At 41.9% G+C, this 17,916-nt stretch overlaps 2 protein-coding genes across 2 annotated transcripts in view; both read right to left on the bottom strand.

The window, feature by feature from the left end:
* Positions 1 to 714: 714 nt before the first annotated feature.
* Positions 715 to 11,222, bottom strand: rsbn1 (round spermatid basic protein 1). The gene is made up of 7 exons (XM_030767978.1): positions 10,679 to 11,222; positions 9,422 to 10,059; positions 8,448 to 8,585; positions 7,947 to 8,089; positions 6,888 to 7,055; positions 5,997 to 6,105; positions 715 to 1,428 (listed from the first exon to the last, which is right to left on the bottom strand). Exons 1-7 carry the CDS (start codon positions 11,220 to 11,222, stop codon positions 862 to 864), a joined length of 2,307 nt encoding a protein of 768 aa, XP_030623838.1. The 3' UTR covers positions 715 to 861.
* An 879-nt stretch (positions 11,223 to 12,101) lies between these two features.
* Positions 12,102 to 17,916, bottom strand: part of magi3a (membrane associated guanylate kinase, WW and PDZ domain containing 3a) — a 104,389-nt gene continuing 98,574 nt past the window's right edge. The window contains exons 20-22 of the mRNA XM_030767973.1: positions 17,670 to 17,807; positions 16,965 to 17,103; positions 12,102 to 15,037 (exon numbers count right to left, since the gene is read on the bottom strand). Of these exons, the coding sequence (XP_030623833.1) occupies positions 13,992 to 15,037; positions 16,965 to 17,103; positions 17,670 to 17,807 (1,323 nt within the window). The 3' untranslated portion in view covers positions 12,102 to 13,991. The remainder of the gene's footprint in view (positions 15,038 to 16,964; positions 17,104 to 17,669; positions 17,808 to 17,916) is intronic.

Genomic DNA, 17,916 nt, shown 5'->3' with positions numbered 1-17,916 from the left:
GTGTGTGTGTGTGATCAGGATAAGAATCAAAGAGTCTGATCCCAGGCAAATACTTCTCCCAAGAGTCAGCCCAAAACAATTACTCAGCCGAGAGATTCACAGGAAGATAAATGAAAACTGCTGGGTTTTACGGCAGAATTTGCCACTAATTCACTAATTGCTTAGTTGATATTTTCTCTGTGTTGTCTCTGCATCTGCTTTCATTGTACAATCTGATGTCAGAAAACGCAAATTGTTCTTCGAGTACAGCTGCTTCTTTATTACTTATTAGGCAACAAACTGAAATGAATTTTTTTCCTTCCAGCCAGAAAGAACACAATACAAAAACCAGAGCTCTGGTGCTCTATGGGTTTTTTCATTGTCTAGCATTGGTTGAATATATTAAATATTTCAGAGTGAAACAACAGACCAAAAAGAAAAACAACAAAAAAATTAAAATAATAAGAGCATATTCCTCTTTGAGACATGATTGCTGTTCTCCATGTGACAGGCACTTTTTCAGTAAAACCAATTAGCTTGTATACATGATGCACAGCTTTAAAAAAGAGAAAAAAAAACCCTACGAGAGTTTTCAGATATAAACATATATAAAACAACATTGCCGAACCAGCATAAATTTCAATAAAATTAAACACTTTGGTGAGAAAAAAAAACTAAAACATATAATCAGGGTAATTCCAAAACCAATATTTGTGCATAAAAAGAAAAGGAAACAAGCCATCAGACGTATTTCTGAGGAAATACAACCCAAAATTTTTCCTGTTTTTTTTGACAAAGTGGAATGCCAGTCAAGTCAGTTAAATAATTCTCTCCCTTTTCTCCAGGAGAGGGGTTTGGGTTTTGGGTCATTTGGAGTAATCATTAGGGTCTACACCGGGGGTCACTGTGAGGGGAGGGGTCAGAAACGGGCTCCGCTGAAGCCTGTGGAAGTGTGGGTTCTGGGGTGGGAGGGGCTAAAGAGCAGGGAGCAGCAGGAAGTGGACTCCGCTCTTGCAAAGGAGTGGAAGTGGGTGCGTGGGCAGACTTGGCAGGCTGGGGGGGAGCAGGCTGAGGCTCTTTGAGGGGTGCTGCAGGCTTCTGGAAAACACACTCTTCCGTCTTGGCGACTCCCCCAACTTTAGCAGTGTCTGTCTGCATCCGCGCACACTGAGGGCCTTTGGTATCTGGGTGAGAGGGCGAGGAGGGGGCAGGTGGCGAGGTGGATTTCTGCTCCTGACTCTTGGCCTCTTCAGGCTCCGGCTCCTCAGAGTGGTACTGTTTGAGGCGGATGTGCCAGGCTAAGCTGCAGACGGCAGAGACCGTCTTGAACTGGTGGATGACGTTGCGGGGTATGAAGTAGATGTCATCATCACAGAGCTGAACACGTACGTAGCGGATGCCTTCCCGCCTCAGCTGATTCAGCTTAGCATCGTCAACCCACTGAACACACTGCCGGCAGAGGAGGACAGAGGAAATTCAGTGGGAAATTCATTCATATCTAATCTGTGTGTGTGTGTGTGTGCGTGCGTTTAAAGTCAGTGTGCATAGATATGAAGTCTGTAAAATGTTTGAACAAAAGGATTGTAGTAACTGAGCAAATCACAAAAAACTACTAGATTCAGAACAAACTTTTTTGAGAGTGGTAATAAGGGAGAGTTGTCTGCTGAGAAGTGTTTTATTTTAACACAAGGAGAAAATCCAGTGTAACAATGCAAAGATATGACTAGACTCACATCCCATCCCCCAGCACCGGAATAAATGAGACTAAAACTGTGATAAACGGCATGAGGCAGTGTCAGAACGTTCTTTTAAAAGGTATTATGTGAAATGCTGTCATCAGAGTCTGCCCAAGGGATACAAAAACATTCTTCTGAGCCAAAATATGAGGAGGAGTCATACGTAAAAAAAACCTGAATATAAGTTTTATAGAACTTTACTGAGAACACACACAGCATGTAAAGCTCTATTAACAGAAAACTGCTCTGCCTGCTTCTGTACTGCCCTGTATGCAAATTGAGACGTTATGTGAAACATAATAGTCTATGGAGAACCTTACAGTGCCAGTAACGCAGGCAGAGAGAATTAAACTCTAAACGCTAAAATGCTAGTGTGTCAGGAGCCTCTGCAGTTCGAAACTTGTACCAAACAAATCTACAGCTGTCCGACATGAAACCACTTTACCACACCTATCTATCTCAATCTCTCACATGCATTCAGATTAAACACCTTCCCTCTTCAGTATGGGACATGCACACCTTGGACCTCAGAGACACTTCAACTTAACCATTCATGGCAAAGACATGCGAAGAATCAGTATCAGAATATATAAAATAGGGATGCACCAATTCAACTTTTTCAGTCCCAATACTGACACCGATACCTGGGCTTTGGGTATTGGCCAATACCGAGTACCAATCCGATACCAGTGTTTAATTAATGTTTGCCTCACTGTGTGGAAGAGACTTTTATGTGTAAGGCAACATCAGGCTTGACTTAAACATTACTTCCCTACCTTTGTAAAACAAAATGTAAAAAATAAATACATACATATATATATAAATCTACTGAATTGTTATTTATTATTAAAATAATAAATAATTTTGCACCAGCAACTGAATTCAAGACCCTTTTCTGTTATTTTTGTCGCTTTCACACTATCACTGAGAAGTTTCTTGCGTCTTTGCAATGCACCCGACAAAGTTAACTGCTTCTTTGAATTGTGTCCTTTTTTGCTTTGTTGAACTCGTCATGTTCTTTGGCATAATTATTTCTCCATTTAGCCCTTCCGTCCATACTAACATAACGTCTACTGCCACCAAAAAGACGTCTACTTTTTGAAAATGCTCCCTGAGATATATAAATTTGAAAACACTGGGTTCGCGTCGTAATGTGAGAGTTTCAGAGACGATGAAGTATGGTTGCCATGACACTGGCGAAAGTTTGTGCTTGAGACACCAAAACAAACATGATGGGCAAATGCAGTCTATGTTGCTCTGTCTATCAAATTTGCTAATCTATCTTCAGTTACAGATCATCATACTATACAATGCATATGCACTGCTCCAACGTAGAAGACGAGCTTTATATTTGCTGTGCTTAAGAGATGGAAAACAACCGTAATGGCAGTTCAAACCCTCAATGGAGCGGCGATTTTAGTAGCAACCTGGCCGAGCAATTACTTAGGGGAACAACGTAGTAATGGCGTAACAACAAACACTAAGGCGTTTCAGCGTTTTGTGTGGACGTAGAACATTTGGAAAATGGTACGAAAATGACAGTGTGTATAGAAAATGTAATTGAATTGAATAGCCTATATCGGCCCCATAGATCGGCCCTATTCTCACCGATACCCGATTTAGCTATTTGAGTCAGTATTGGACTGACATCCGATATCAGTATCGGATTGGTGCGTCCCTAATACAAAACACAGAGTGACAGTGACACTGGCTACATTAGGGCAATTTACCCAAGAGTCTTAGAGGGAGGTCCACCAACAAGCAACCAGGAAAGGGACACAAATTAGAGATTAAGCAATCAGCATAAGAGCTGGATTACAGTAAGATTAGTGGCTAATTGTCCTTTGTTACAGTTATCATTTCACATGGATGTAATGTCACTGAAAGACAGCATTACTGAATTTCTGTACATCATAAATCTGGAGTAATTTACAGATTCATTTTTAAATTGTTATTAGGGACGCAAGATATTGGATTTTTGCTGATCTTCGCTATGCCGATACTTTCAAACTCATTTTGGCCAACTGCCGATGTCGATACCGATATATACACATGTACGTGGTAAAGCTAATATGAGTGGCATCAGTAAGGAGCTTCTCTATGTGACTGGAGACAACGCTTTGCAGTTCAGGTAAGGCTATATCTGAAACGTAACGACGGCTTAGCATAGTGTATCCTGGCTCCAAGTACATCACCAGCCACATCTTCCACCACACTGAAAGGCTGGTTATCAAGAGCAATTAATTCAATGACTTTGTTGTTAAGGGCTTTCACTTAAGGGTGGTCACTACTATATTTCTTAGCTTTGTCAAATGACAGAAGTAGAGGATGCATAGCAATTTTGCCATTTGTTTCAGATTCTTTGAAATACTTCCATACAGCTATGATGTTGAAGCTTGTTGCTGGTGCTAACGTGTCATCTTATTAGCCAGAAACATTGGGAAAAATGTTCATATCTGCTGATGCTGATAATTAACTACTTAAGTTTTAATCGGCCGATACCGATGTTGTGCCGACATCATCGTTCATCCCTAATTGTTATTATAATAGTATCAGGGTTCATACACATTTTTACCAATAAATTTCCATAACTTTTCCATGACCTTTCGGCAAAATTTCATGAGCATACATTCTCTGAAAAGTCTGTGTAGACATGAAAAATAAGAATAAAAATCCATGTCAAAATTTAACACAGTATATTTGAACTAAAATGAATGACAAGCTGTGCAGTTTGAAGCCAGACATGATTAAATCGCTATTTTCCTGGCATTGGGCGAATTTACATTTCGTTTAAGTACAAGCTGCAACTCGCGTTGGAGTCGGACGTCACCCCACGCAGAGAACAACAAAAAGTAAAGTGACGTGATTGATCTGCCCGAATATTAAAGTACTGTTTAACCAGTTTAGATTTTCCTCAGTCGATCTTAACTGTACCACAGGGTTGTACGGAAAAATTTGAAGCTTCGTTCATTGAATTGGCATTTGATTGAAATTAAGCCTTCTATGATTAGGATGGGTGCTTGGTTGCAGTTTTAAGGTGATTGCTACTGTAATACAAGAAATTTAAGAGTGTTACAGTTTTTAAAAAAGTGTGACTTGTAGTTCCGCGTATTCATCATATTTTTTCATATTACTGAGTAGAAAGTCGAGTATTCCGAAAAAGGCCAAAGTGATGACGTCCCATCAGAGACATTTGAAGCTTCGTTCGAAAAAGCCTGGCTAAAATTCGATTGGCAAGAAGTGGCATTTGATACAGCCCTACTGAACCACATACACTCTACATCTCTACATGTGCAAAGCAAATTTCTATGACTTTTCCAAAACTTTCTGGGTTTATTTATTTTTCCGAAACTTCTCCAGGCCTGGAAATTGCAATTTTCAAATTCCATGACTTTTCCAGGTTTTTCATGACTGTACGAACTGTGTAGTATTAAATTTGTGTTATTCTACGCTTTCTGATGACTGCATCAGTGTTTTTATGGTTCTTGAAAGCAAACCATCAAAATAAGCGAAGTTATTGCTTTATTCAACAAACAGTTGTCTTTCTTTTTTTCCCCCTTACTCGCTCCCTCCCCCCATATTTTTTTTGTTGTTGTTGATCACATTCCACTTGCATTTGTAACTGAGTGTAAACAAGCCAATTGTCACATATTCTCCCACAAAGCATAATATTCCACAGCTGAATAGCACAAATACTAACATGGAAATGGACTGTTAAAACTTGAACCAATTCTTTACAGAGTACCAGCAGACTCATGATTATATGCGTGTCTTTATGAGTGCTATACGGTGCCGGGTTTTTCTAGAGCTACTTGCCAATGCGAAAACAGTTTCTTATTCAGGTCACTTCAAGCATTGCAAAAACAAAAAACAAAACAACAACAAAAAAAACCCAGTTGGTACAAAAACAACTCCATACAGCAGCAACACATGAATGAAATGAGGTCAAAAGAAATAGACCATGGATGTCCAAGTTCATCCCTGGAGGAAAACTCAGCCCATGTCTTTGTCTACGTACAAAATGTTCTCTCCTAGATAATTTTACCCCCTAAGAAGTGCTAAAATAGGAAGAGCTAAGTTTGGTGACTCAAACCAAAGGCAAAAGAGGGCTAGCATTCCTGACACCATCACCTCCGGCGGTTTCCCTTCACTTTCGGAGGGACAGCTCCGATGGATCTTAAACAGTCCTTTATTCCCCTCATTCTAAAGCCACTTCACCTGCAGCCCTGTCTGCGGGGGCTGGCGCACCAATCAGAGTCAGAAAACATGCACTGTACGTACCTGGGACACAGGAGGCTCATACAGGTCCAGCTGAAGTCTCTGGACCACGTCACTGAAGTCCTCTGCATGGAAGCAGACTACATCTTTGGTAATGCGGGGGCGGTCACTCCTACAGACAACAACACTGTTACATGGAGTAATCTGTAGCAGTCTACATTTATTTAACATAATTTTCTGATTGAATCTTAACATCTTGACAAAAATATCCTTGAGGTTTACTTTTAATCATATCACTCGCTGAGAAGACCTGTGACCGCCTGGCACTGAATCCAGATCTGTGAAGACCAACACCTCACTGACAAAGCCTTAGAACTAGATGCAGCTATCTTCAAAACACATTTCTGGAAAATAATTTATGTGTTTAGACGTATTATTGTTAATGCTGACATGAAAAAAAAAGTTTAATATTTTTGTCATAATTTCACTTTTGCTTTAGGTAAGATGTGAACGCTTTTCTACAGCCACAATACATCAGCGATGCTCTGAAGTCATTTCACATAAAGGCAGCAGTGCTCTCATAGATTTTGGCAGCTCTTAAAATGATCCCCTAGGCAGTATAATGCATTTTGCAAGACAGTTGCACGGCCAAAACCAAACACGCGTCAATACGGCTGTCAGCTCAGGATGGAGACAGATTGCATTTAACAACAGCATGATCCACTCAGCAGCGCACAAATTAAATTACACTGTCCGACGACAAATTCCCTCCCCTCTCCGCTTCTCATCGGAAATTTGCACAGCTCTTACTTGAGAGTGTAATTTAATACAGTCACAGACAAGATGGTTTAAGTGTAGAGGAGAATGGCCAAATAAACAAACAGCTTCAAGCTGAGTAAGACACAGGCTGTTTCTGAAAGTGTGCGAGTCACATGCCACATCTCTCACACCCACCATTCTCCAAACTGCACCGCCTTCAGCACTCCCACGGCGGCTGTACTCTGCCAATCAAAGCTCTGGCCCACGTGGTCCGCGTGGGCCCGCGTCCTGTCCTCAAACAGAACCTCGCGAGGCTCACTGGTTCTGGGCAGGTAATGCAGGTTCTTGATCTCGTTCATGGATCTAAAGGTTCAGAGAAAATTGTGGGTCACATTCAACTGTTCAGTCCTGTCCACAGAACACAGGGATGAGCCAATTCACTGACAACAACTCATCAGTGAGGGGAACACCTAAGTCCTCTAAAGGAAATCAAGGTGGTTTGGATATGGGAATAGGGCTGTCACAGTAAAGGTATTTCCCCTGTGGTGATTTAGGATGGCTCAGCAGTGCAATATGTGGTATTAGCACCATTTTTTTTGTTTTTGTTTTCGCAAATTACTTCATTTAGCCAGATTTTAGCGCTATGTAAATAAGGGGGGTTGCTGGAGCCTATCCCAGCATACACTGGGTGAAAGGCAGAGAAACACCCTGGACAGGTCGCCAGTCCATTGCAGGGCAGACACACAGACTCACACATTCATGCTTGGACCCTGGCCTGGCCGTCCGGTTAGGGAATCAAACCCGGAACTTTCTTGCTGTGAGGCAACAGCTACCCACTGTGCTGTGCCGCTAGATATAAATTGTCGAATGAAAATAAAGCCAATTGTTAAGGCTAAATCTTTTAAGTGCAAATCTATTGAGCCCCTAAAGGAACATGAGAAAAAAAAAAGTTAGGGGACATGAGAAAAAAAACTCCTCTTTTCATTATGAATCTATTTAATATTCAATACACACGCACTGAAGTGTAAAACAGGAAGGGCCTAGCCTCACAAAAAAAAGAAAAAACGTGAACATAGCGGTTGTGGTGGTTGCTTGCAAACCCCTTACGGTTGGCTTGCAAATAGCATGGTTTTGCAATATTGTGGTTATCTTAACAGCCCTATATGGGATATGGACACTTGTTCACAAAGAGGGCTGGATGTGTGTGTAGTTTTTTTGGTTTGTTTTTCTGTCCAATGATGGTTAGATGGGTACCTGCGCCGTTTGAAGGGAGACTTGGGCATGTCTGCAGTGGGCACCATCTGTTCACCAGGGCGTACCCACATGATCGGCCCATCATCGCTCTGGGACCGACAGTCAAGTTTCAGGCTGGACAGACTGCCCCATGGCAAAGTCATCTGGATGAATATAACAAAAATATACAAGCTAAGCCTCTCTCACACTGATCTTCAAGTTCACGTCTGTCTCAAGTTCAAACACAGCATAACAGGTAAATATGACCAGACTCAACAAAATCAATAGAATGAAAGCAAACTGAATTCTTTCCACATCAAAATGATAAAAGAATGTGTTAATAGATTCCAAATAGATAGTCTTTTGTGAAATATTGATGAAAAGAGATCATATCGGGAAAAAAACGGACATAAACCTAACCATTTTGAGGGAAAACAAACAAAAACAAACCAAAAACTCCTATAGGGCGATCATTCAGAATGTTAAGCGATCTTTCCATTCTCTACATTCGGTTGTTCTGACCTTGAGGAAAGGGGATTCTTCCAGCATATCAAGAAACTCCGGGAAATAATCGCCCACTTCTTCATCCACTGCACCCACCAGGCTGATCTGTCTCATAGGCCCGGCTCTGTACGTCCCCGAGCAGTATGTCCGGTTTACCTACAACAGGACAGACACTTGCTGCTTATCTGCAAGACTTTACTGAAGAGTTCCATTTCCTGGTGGGAAGCAAGGCATCAGTTGACCCGTGACTGTATCAGGCAGACACCAACTCTCTACTGAATATACTGAGAAGTGACAGTAACAAACAGTCTCTTTTGAGACCTCCAGCTCATAATACAGCAGGGAAGGTCTTACAAAATTTCAGAATGTTCCTCTGTGAGAAAGAATCAGGACAAAGGATAAAAAATGATGAGTAGCCTCATTCTGAAAAAGCTGCACAAGTGTTTTGGGACTGCATAAGGCTCCTCAGAGGAAAGTGCTCTGTTAGTAATACACTTCACATACCAGAGGATACTCAATTCTTCCCCTATGTCAACATTTTTCATCTTATAAAGTCTAAACTCGAACTCTGTGCCACATATGGCTGCCATCTAGTCATGAAGGTAAACAAAAACCATGAGGCCTCCAGGTGAGACTGGCAGGTTTGAGAGCCCTCACACAACACACGCTGTGGCAGCCCATTTTAAGCGTTGATGAACTTCGAACTGCACTATCTGTTGGCTGACTGGGTACAGCAAATAGTCTGAATCATTCAAAGAGTGCCACACATATACTGTTTAAAATAGCAAACAGCAAAAAGCAAATCAAACTTAAGACACCTCCAAGATAGGCTTCTCCAAGAAGGACCCAACTAACTGTATGAACAGAGGAAATGTATTTTCCCTCAGCGCAGATCAAAAAAATCCTACACAAAAATCTACACAATTCATACCCCACCTTGGAAAAACCTTTAGGCACACAAGAGCATTAGAGATCAGAGATGTGAAACCTACCTGAGAGTGAAAGTTGGCGATGGTGGTGGTCTCAATGTCCTTCTTGCCAAGGATCTCCATTTTGACAGGTGTATTGGGGAAATTGAAGGCAAAGTAGTCCAGGAAGTCAGGCAAGTAGGCAGCAGCTCCATGCACCACAGCAAGTGCATAACGAGCAGCTCCTTTAGGGTTCTCCGCAAAGGCCAGCTCCAGGAACTCCTGAGCAAACCTCTCGGCGTCCCCGGGCCGCAGGTACGAGAGCTCGTCTGCGTAGGCGTGTAGCACTGCCGCACCACCGTTGGGCTGCCTTTCTTCGTGAATCAGCCAGCTGAAAGGGGAGTTTGTCTGCAGACAGGAGCTGCGAATGCAGTGGTCCTGATGGGAGAGGAAGGGGGTCTGGACTCCTTTAGGAGTGCGATATTCATCCATGCCAGGGCTGGTTTGACAGAGTTTTTCATCCTTGATGTATGTGAGAACTGCCGGATCGTTAGTGGATGGAGGGTAGTCACCTGTCAGTCCTGCACAAACAGTCTGAACCTCCCTGTTGTGCATCCGTAAACGTTTCCCACGCTCATCTTCTCGATGCTTTTTCTTTTTTTTCTTCTTTTTAAGGAGGTACTCTTCCAGTGACTGAGATTTACCATTCTCATTGTGAATCTCTGACAAAATCATAACAACAAACAAGGTAAGGAGATTTGATTAATACAGCCCTCGAAACACAAAGAAATGTCGTCAAATATCATCAAATACCAAGTACAGGGTATGGTTTTAAAACACACGACTCTGGTTGACTGTTGCTCATACTAATGGAAAAATGGACTGACAAATTACAGCATTAACACAAGTCTGGTGAAATTAAACTAAATTGTGGTTCAAGTTCTAAGTGATTGCTACTTTTAGATTCAAAATGTTACATTACACCATGTTACACGTGTCAACATAGAGGTTGCAGCCTTCAGAGTTACATCTCAGTGTCTATTCAAAGTAGCAGGCTTCCAAAGCTATGGTGACAGGTCAGAGGCAAATAAGGAGTTCACTGACAGAAAATAGCAAAACCTATATAGCTCAGTCGTGTTATTTAACTCACAGAGATAGAAGAAAACTACTAACGTTACAGACTTTACCATGTACTCCAACTTCCACTAAGTTAGATAAACATGAATAACCCAGACCACCCAACCTAACGTAAGTGATCTTTAGCGTCAATCTAGTTAGTTGAAACGATGCCAAGTTTTGCTAAATTCCAAAAGAGAAGTTAAGTTTGCAAACGTTTGTTACCTTTCTTTTTCTTGATTATCCCAACTTTTGTGTTAACTTCTGTGTTTTCCTTCTTGGGTTTGAGTTTCGTATCCTTTTCGGTGTGCTTTTCCTTCTTGTCATTCTGAGACTTGGCCTTGGCCACTTTCAGCGGCGTGAAAGTGAACAACGGAGTGGGTGGCAGCACACTGGGCACAGATGTCTTCTGCGGGAGCGCTGGTGTCACTTTCCGCGGCGGCCAAAGTTTGTCCAAAGGTACCTCTTTCTTTGAACTGTGATGATGGTGGTTGTGATTGCGATGTTGCACTGGTGCTTGCTCGGAGCCGCCGAAGTTGCGAGGCTGAGAATTCTGCTGTTGTTGGTGTGGTTGATGTATTCGTTGTTGGACATGTTGATGGTGTTGATGGTGATGGAGCTTAATTTTCTTCGCCTCTTTCTCTGACCTAATGCCAGCAGTCGGTGAGCATTCGCGCTTCTTCTTCTTTTTCTTTTCTTTAGATATTTTATCGAGGTTGTCCCTTATCTTTTCTTCTTTAGCACGGACCAAGTCGACTTGTGCAGCCATTTTGCCCGTTAATTTAAAAGGCTTAAAAAATTGTATTGCGCATGCCGAGTGGGACTTGTAGTCCCACCAGCGCCTCCAATCAGAGGACGCTTCTTGATGTTTTCGTTTGTCTTTTCTCGAAAGGCGCAGGCGTTGCTTGTGCAGGTTTCTGGACTCTGTAGTTTTACTGTTTTGTGGTTCGAGGGATGCGTGCACGACTGCACGCACCTTGTCCAAGGGCTGACGTAATGCTGTAGTGATAGGCGTTGGGCGGGCTGATCTACCCAGACAAGCAAGGATGTGTGAAATACGACTAAAAACAAACCATGCCGAACACGCCCCTTTTCGCGAGTCCACGCTACGGTGAATTACAAGATAAAAAAATATCTAGAATTCAGTTCATTTCAAGTGCTTTGTCTCTCACAATACGAATACCTAATTTCAGACCAGTTTAATTTGATTAGCAAGCCCATTAAACATCCACAAAGTGATGCATGTTTTTCATAAAGTCACACGACCCTGGAACCTCCTCGATGAGTTCCTTAAATTTTAGGGGACATCGTTCACGAGCTGTCAAAGTCGTTACCGTACAGTCCCCCCACCCTTTTAAATTCATACACACAAAAGATGTACATATAATAAACAATTTGATATACATATTTTTAAGTATATAATATACATATAAATAAACAGCTCGATTCTGCCAGTGTTTCCGTGTGGACCCCAGAAAGTACAGTAAAAGAGAACACGCAATCCAAAGAAATATTTTGCTTTCAATAAAACTTTATTTATCAGTGCATGAACAGAATGTCATGACCAGATTGATTTCTTTCACCACTACATATTCTCTTTGTTTGATTACTTAAAAAAATAATGGAGCGATTTACAGATCTTTTCTGAATGAAGGCAAGTATTTATACAGGTGCTGTACATTTTATAAACATTTACATCTACCACATAATATAGGCCTAGAGATCGACAGGCTATTTTCTTTTAGATAAAGCAATGCAAGGCCACAGTATTGTATAGTCACACACAAATGAGCAGAGGTGCGAAGGGTGAAAAAACAAACAAATAAACAAAACAGAAAATACTATTAGTCTTAGCTTAACTGCTTCAAACAGGACAAAATCTTCAAATATGCAGACATTTTTCTTGGGGAAAAAAAGGGGGGAAAAAAACCTTTAACGCTTCAGGGTGCAAGCTACTGGATCCACTTAACCATTCATATTCCAATCACTACGGTCATGTTATGACTTAAACCAGTAATGACACATTAAGAAACCAAACAACCCACAAAAAAGATGATGTTTACTTTCGTACAGTACATGATATTTGGTTTAGGTATTTGATATGCAGATTGTTAGTGACTGAATGGAGATAAGTAAAAAATAAGATTCACAGAGATTTGGAAAATATGTGCCCTTATATATTGCTGTGACTGGTGCTAGATTCAGCAGAGCAGATTACAACTGACTGAACCATTCCCAAAAAACCCATCTGCAGCACATAAACCTGTACTACAGAACTAGTATTCCTGGAGTTTTGGGCTCTGGAGTTTTGGGTTCTCATAACCAGGCATCATGGTTTAACTTCATAAGTATTATCGTGTACTGGATTTTAAATTGCTGTTCTTTTTTTTTTAATCTCAAACACACAAAAAACTCATATATGATGTAAGTGCAAAACATAACAAAAAAGAGAAAAAATATGTCAAGAATATATAGATCCGAAAAAAGGAACAATTACTTCCAAATACAATTAAACAACGTCTGAATGACGCAACCAATCACTTGATCCCAGACTCAACCAAAAGTGAACATACTTTGCTAAACACCACACGTAAAACATTGTAAAAGCTACAGCAGTTTGTGAAAAACATATATCTTTAAGCTTGCAGTGTACACAGTTCAATAGGAAACCTAATTAATCACCAACAATAAACAACCATGGTGCTGGTCTCTGCAGTAGGAGCGTTACAAAATATATGATTTGGCTCAGAATGGATACAAATATTTATATATCTGTTGTCATAGTTAACTCAATAAATTACATTTGCTTCTTCAGAAACACACAAGTAGTAAACAGTAAACATAACCACAAGTGTCTGGTCTTTTTTTGTTTTGTTTTTAAGTGAACATATATCAAGCTTTGTAAATGATTTCAAATACACTGCAAAGCTGATAATAACTGTAAGGAGTTGTCTACACACAATGTGTACACACTGTCCATCCTTCTGGACTGGATCTTCAGATAAAGATGAAATAAGAAGAATTCAAGAACACCGTTGCAAATTAGGTTGACCTTGCAAAGGCAAGCAGTGAATCAAACTAGGAAAAACAAGTCTGGACAAATCAATCCACATGTTTATCTTTTTTCTTTCTTGTTTTTCTTCCCTACCTTCGTAGAAGACAAAAAAAAGCATCCTTCATTTGTCCATCGTTAGTAAGCACTCCCTTTCATCACATACCAAGGGTTTCACAGAAACATGGAGGAAATGGAAGTCTTTCCATCTGAGAGTCCCTAATTGGCACAGAGTTTATTTATCACCTCTCACTGTCAGACCAACACAGACAAATGAACACAGCCTCTGAATGGAACACTGTGCTTCACTATGCGTGTAGACCAAAGCCAAAGTCAGTGAACATATGCTATGCTGTCAGAGAAAGTAATGTATTAAATACACAGTGATTCAAAGTATAGATTTATTCGACTATGGTAACTGTTAGTTGTAAAGATTCCGATGAACTGTCACTCCATGTTCCCCCTGAATACATATCCCAAAATGGATTAGTTTCCCTCTGCTTGAGAATGGATCTTGGCTGAGCTGGGCACTTTCCATGGGCCAGGGGTTATGGGTGCTTTCTTGCTGCTTGGGTTCCCACTGTAAGAGGGCTCCTGTGAGGCACTGCTGGAGCCCCTGGCTTCCCTCCTGTTTGTTTCCTCTGTCATGGCTTTGTGTCTGATCTCCTTATGTTCAGCCTCCCTTGTCTCTCTGTCTTTATCTTTGTGTCCCTTCCGGTTGAGGGTGCTGCTCGCAGACTCTGTCCCTGCCCTCTCTCTGTGTCCATGGGGGCCAGAGCTCTGATTCACCGCCTCTCGTCCAGCCTCCCTGTCCTTCCTGCGGCGTTCATTGGTTCCTTTTGTCCCCTCGGGCCTCATTTCTCCACTCTCCCTGTCCTGTCTGGGGTCTTCCTCCTTGCGTCTTCTCTCTTTCCCTGCTCCAGAGGCATGGTTGGGTCTTTGCCCATCAGAATGCTTCTGTGGTTCATCCTGGGTCCTCACTGGACGTCTTGTTCCAGGCTCTTGCTCCCTCTTGGAGGTCTTCATTGGGCTTGTAGATCGGCCCTCCCTCTCTCTGTACTTTCTCTCTTTGTTCATCTCGCCACTCTGGATACCAAAATGACCATTTTTGTCCTCCACAGTCACGGAGGGGTTTCTATCTGTTTTTCTGGGACTGCGTGAACGCTCTTTCTTCTCAGAGCGTTCACGATCTGCCCTGTGGGGGCTGGAAGGGTGGCTGGACAGGGACACGCTGGACTCACTTTTTCTAGGCAGCGATCTGGGGTCTTGGATATCAGGGCTTGTTGGTTGTTTCTGGTAGTGGAGGGGATGTTGTCCATGAGCCCTTTCCCGCTCGCGAGTAGGTTCTGAGTCAGCAGCTTGGGCACGAGCTGAAGGGGAAACTGGATCATGGAGCTCCTCTGGGACAGTGGCTTGAGCAAGCTCGGCGGTCGAGAGAGAGGTCAGAGATGAGGAGTTCAGGGCTGACGGCTCATCGGATGCAGCGGATCTTGGAAAGCTTGAGGATGAAACTGTTGCTTTGTCCTTCACGTCTGAAACACGAAAAATGACAATCAGTTACAAACAGGCTGAGTCATTTGAGCAGATTGTCAGTTCTCTCAGTAAAGGTATATACTTTCCACAAACTCTTTAACCACAGCAAAGAAAACCAAAACTCACAGTGAAACAGCCTCACAGTAAACTGAACCTCACTGAAACACTTTTCACTCTGTCCACATTCAAGGCTCAAAATCTTTCACTGTTGAAATTTTTTGGAGCTCAGCTGGAGGTGTGATTTTTATCAGTGCTGCTATGAAAGAGAAAGTGTTAAGTTTACGCCCAGAAACTGACATTTCAATTTTCTTGCAACTGATAAGAACGACACTGCCAGAAGTGAGACAGCAAATATGGTGAAAAGAACTATAGAATGAAATGAACTTGAAGCCACTGAAATGAGTTTCCAGGTCCATGAGCTGTAAGTCATAGGAATCCATTTTTTTCCCGCAAGTGGGAGAAGCACTCTTAGGCCTTGAGCCAATGTGTGGTTATCTTTTCAATTTGTCTTCCCCCACTAATTCTGAAAGAAATACAGCTTCACTCAGTGCCTTTTGACTAAGCTGCCGTAAAAAGACGTGAACACGGCATGACACCACAAAACAGTTCTCATCACGTCACACTTCATGACTCCGTTCATTCTCCATAAGATCGTGTAACACCTCGCTGACCACTGCCCATTGTATGCTTCGCTGGCTGAGATATTAATGCGGCAAAAGACGCACAGAAAGGAAAAAAATATATCACTGTCTGATTCAGACAGGCACACACTTGCACAACTGCTCTGACTGGAATAAAAATATGTATGTATGGGTGTGTGTTGTGTGAATTGCCCCCCCCCCCCCTTTTCTCTAGTACCTTAGAGAAAAGGTACTAGAAACAATTTTACAAAGTGTAATTGTTTTTTTTTTTCCACCCAGGAGAGAGGAGAGTGATTGAGGAAGCGTGTTTTAAAAGAGCACACAGTAAGGACAAAATAAAGGAGGAGTGCAAGGTTTACCAAGGTTATTAGGGACAGACCAAGAAAAGCAGAGATGCCGTTAATGTTGCTCTGGTTTCATATAGAAGCACAGGGTGGAAGAAGAGCTCAGACCTAAAAGAGGAAGAAAGAAAACAGTGTCCAAAGAGAAACAAAGACAGGGATAGACAGTAAGAGGGTGATATAAAGAGAAAGATTTGAGAGAACGGTGAATGCACGCAACAGGAAGATATGGGTGTTTTTTTTCTTTTGTCTGTCATGGTTCCGTGCATGTCTCAACACACGGGTGCATCTATTCCTTTCATTATAAATGAGAATAACAATGTCATGCATTTAAAGTGAGTGGAGACACCTGGATGTCCTGAAATGAGTAAAAGTGACCTGCATATAAACGGTGTGTGAAATATTTATAAACATTTTTGGTATGTATCTTTTATTTGATTTGGTAACAGAACTGTTGCAGAACTGTGTGAATAGTAAACAGTTAAAAAAAAATTAACTTTAACATTTAAGTAGCATTACTGAGATATATGTGAATGGCACTAGGGATGCTGTGAAGTGAATTTACTGTTATGTTCAAAATGCTATTAATATGAGTGGCTTGAAGAGAATTTTTTTAACATGGTGTCACAGGTTAAGGATGTTAATGCGCAGTTACAAATAACACAATTATTAAAAGCTACTTCTGTGAAAACCAGCTTCTTTTTTTTAAAAAAGGGAACAAGATGTACATTTTCCTCACAGAACTGACTTAATGTTTTGCTTATCACCTTAAGTGTGAACAACACTCCCATTGACTGAGTGAATGTCATACAGATTGACAGGTGGCTAAGCCTTGTCGTAAACTGTATCGAACAGGAATAAGATACCCGAGTACCCTGCGTGTAATGTCAGTAGAGTTTATGAGGTGTAATGTTATGATATCTTGCACAGGGCAGCTGACTTACTGTGGTCGGGCACCAGGCCTTGTCCAGGCCGGAGGAGCAGCAGGACCTTGGTGCCTCCTGCTTGGATCAGCTCTATGGCTCGAGTGTGTGTGATGCCCTGTGTGGGTTCCCCATTGATCTCTACTATCTGATCTCCCACCTGTTAAGAGCACAGGTTTCAACACACTCATTGGAGAAATCATGTACTCACACACACAGACACAGACACAGACTCATACACACACACAGACACACACGCACGCACGCACACACACACACACACAATCTCTTTCTCTCTCTCACTAACACACACACACACTCTTTCTTTCTCTCTCTCTCACACAAACACACGCATGCACACACACAACCACAACCACACACACACATACACACACACATACGCACGCTCTCGCTCACAATGTACATCTGACACAGCTCAAACAACATGCAAATGTAGTAATTATCCAGCTCCTCTCTTGCTCTGAGTGAGCGAATTAAACCCTAAACTGTTTAAAATTTGATCAATCTTTCACTTAATTTTCATTTACAATTTGAGACTGGGGCACGCTGATGCCTGGAGCCCTATTCCGTGTCTGAGTTTGTTTGTCTGCTAAAAGTCTATTACTGAAGGTTTAACGTCAGGTCTGTACCTGTGGGCGCTGATTTACACAGTGTTTGGTGTCTGGTGTCCTGTTTGTACTGTGTCACGACTTGCACATGACTCACGTGAATTCTGCCGTCTTTGAGGGCGGGGCCATCTTCTGCCAGTCTCAGAATAAACAGCCCCATGTTATACTCTTTCCCACCCCGCAGACTGAAACCAAAACCCCGCGGGCCGCGCTCCAGTTCCACCAGAAAACAACTCTGACACACACACAGAGAGAGAGAGAGAGAGAGAGAGAGAGAGAGAGAGAGAGAGATGGAGAGAGACAGACAGAGAGAGACAAAGGAATGATGAGAGAGATTTCTCAGT

This window comes from Chanos chanos, chromosome 3 (assembly GCF_902362185.1).
Source record: "Chanos chanos chromosome 3, fChaCha1.1, whole genome shotgun sequence".
NCBI lineage: Eukaryota > Metazoa > Chordata > Actinopteri > Gonorynchiformes > Chanidae > Chanos > Chanos chanos.
The sequence above is the reverse complement of the archived record's forward strand: the minus strand, read 5'-3'. Positions and strand labels throughout refer to the sequence as shown.